This window comes from Ricinus communis, chromosome 8 (assembly GCF_019578655.1).
Source record: "Ricinus communis isolate WT05 ecotype wild-type chromosome 8, ASM1957865v1, whole genome shotgun sequence".
NCBI classification, from domain to species: Eukaryota; Viridiplantae; Streptophyta; class Magnoliopsida; order Malpighiales; family Euphorbiaceae; genus Ricinus; species Ricinus communis.
In genome coordinates, this window is record NC_063263.1 from 10,336,985 (window position 1) to 10,339,375 (window position 2,391).

The 2,391-nt window shown below is 34.0% G+C and overlaps 1 protein-coding gene across 1 annotated transcript; it reads right to left on the reverse strand.

The window, feature by feature from the left end:
- Positions 1-285: 285 nt before the first annotated feature.
- Positions 286-1,298, reverse strand: LOC8282325 (ethylene-responsive transcription factor WIN1). The gene is made up of 2 exons (XM_002517578.3): positions 1,098-1,298; positions 286-975 (listed from the first exon to the last, which is right to left on the reverse strand). The coding sequence occupies exons 1-2, from the start codon at positions 1,175-1,177 to the stop codon at positions 486-488; spliced, it is 570 nt and encodes a 189-aa protein (XP_002517624.2). The 5' UTR covers positions 1,178-1,298; the 3' UTR covers positions 286-485.
- Positions 1,299-2,391: the final 1,093 nt, after the last annotated feature.

Genomic DNA, 2,391 nt, shown 5'->3' on the forward strand with positions numbered 1-2,391 from the left:
AGCAAATAAGCAATTAAAATGATTGATGATTTGTGAGTGCTTAACAAATGTCAATTAACTATTTATGTATCCTTCCTTAGTTTGTCTTAATTTGACAAAATGATTTAGAATGAACAGTCGGTAAGCAAGTGTTGTGTGTATATGTATATATAATCCAGCAATACAAACACATCTTCAAAAATAATGAAGAAGATCTTAAGAAAAGTCCCACTTAATTTATTTTCTTTTACATATAAATATTATTACATAGATTATAGAACTCTAGTGTATATATAACTAAAAATATTATACAAAGTAAAAAATGTATATATATGGAGGTCATAATCAAAACATATATATGTAGACAACTAATAATAATACTATCCTGAACTTAAAACAATGGAACAAACATAATGCGATTGACAGCAACTTTGCACATGGAGTTTCCTTGATGAGCTCCATGTCAATAATGTGATCAAGATCAAAATAAAGTGCTACTCTATAGCTCAGTTCCTATTGAGTAGTTCTTCAATCATCTGCAATGCAATCCTCTGCTCGTCATCTAAACCCTCACCATCACCTTCTTGCGCTATTTCTGGTGCCGCCACACTAGGCAATTTAGGCTCCGGTGCTTGTCCACCCTTCTTTCCAAGCTCAACAATCATAACCCAATTCGAATCGGGTCGTGATCCTGCCCGCTTTTGCCATACTCCAATATGACAGTTCTCAGTGTCAAGCCTTAAGCAAGTTAGAGAAGGAGATGGAGATTTGCAACACTTGCGAAGTTTAGCACTAAGTATAGAAGACAGTGCACTAGGCGATGAAGCTGACGATGATAAGGAGGTGGAAAATTTCTCGCTATTACTGCCTTCTTGATTAGTAGAAACAGGAAAGTTTGTTTTCGCATTACGACCGCTCATCAAAACAGCTGCCTGATCGTATGCTCTAGCTGCCTCTTCAGCTGTCTCAAATGTTCCAAGCCACACCCTTCTTTTCCTATATACATAACAAACAAATATAAGTACCTGTGTATTAAGCATTACATGACCCATAAAGAAGCTAGAACAATTCATTATTGCAGTTTTTTATATTTTAAGACAGAAATTATAAGAAAGTACAGTAAAGGGTGACGAATCTCGGAGACCCAGGAGCCCCAATGGCGTTGCCTGACACCTCTGAACTTCTTTGACTGTACCATATTGTTGTCTCTGATCACTCTGACTAGTGTATCTTTCTCTTAGGACAGACACAGAAAAAGAGAAAGGGAAGGGAAAGTTTAATGTTGAAGTTGTAGGGTAAAAAAATACAAGAGACTGACCATGATACATATACATATATATAGAGAAATCAAGAAAATTTGACACAAAGGGTATCTCGTGGTTTACTTGCTCAGTTATTTCATGTAGCTAAATGGAATTGAACAAGTACATACGCAACTAAGTGGTCCATTGGTAGTGGTAGCATTCACATTAACCTACCCTACAATGAGTTGCGATGAGGTCATGAGCTGCCTTACTACCGTCTTTTGGCCGCTTATATGTGACATTATTGAGTAGAAATTCACTACAGCATCAGTTGTATTTTTGTACCATATCACATCTTGCTGCATAATATAGGAAAGAAAATTAAGAAATGACGATAAGTTTCACATAAATGGAGGATATGGAAATCCCAGTTCATTATGGAGTGATCAATTCGATACCAAATAGAACATAAATCAGGATACCTGTATTGAATAAAAATTATTTCATTTGTTCCTGCATCCACACATATATCTAGATCTCATGATCATGCTGATCGTGTTAAGTAAAAGTTTAGAGTACCTTCAATATGCAACCATATATAAGTAAAATTCAATTCTCAGCCCTCGGACATAGCTTGTCAGTAAACCAACCTGCTGTTGGTAAAATGTACTTGGTTTAATTATCATCAAAAATTTCCATGTGACCATGATATATATGCACTTTGCTGGGTGGATCTGTCCTGCAAGTAAGGGGTTAGTGTTTTTTTTTTTTTATATGACCAAAGATAGTAAAGACCTAAAATAACTATGCTTTCAAGAGTGACCCAGTAATCCATTTATGCTTGGCAAATCTCTAAGTATATATATGCACGGATTTTCTTTATGTTATGATAAGGAATTTAAACCATGAAGTATTCAGTGTGTTCCAATCTTGATAGTATGGAACTTTTGATCCCACATTGCTTGTAAGAGAGTGTGCTTATGATGAGCATGCGTTTTACTAGGTTTAAGATATTAAGGTGTGTTTTTATTGGGTCATACCACGTTCGTTTCTGCTTTTATTTATATATATATATATATATATATATATATATATATATATATATATATATATATATATATATAATTTTTATTTTCTTTATTGTTTTTAACAAAAGAAAAAAAATAAA

What these genes read in the sequence shown, in the direction of transcription:
- LOC8282325 (XM_002517578.3), bottom strand. Translation starts at nt 1,177, where the DNA reads ATGGTACAGTCAAAGAAGTTCAGAGGTGTCAGGCAACGCCATTGGGGC. An exon ending in GAGATTCGTCACCCTTTACT is followed by an intron (nt 976 to 1,097) that starts GTACTTTCTTAT and finishes TTATGTATATAG; the next exon opens with GAAAAGAAGGGTGTGGCTTG.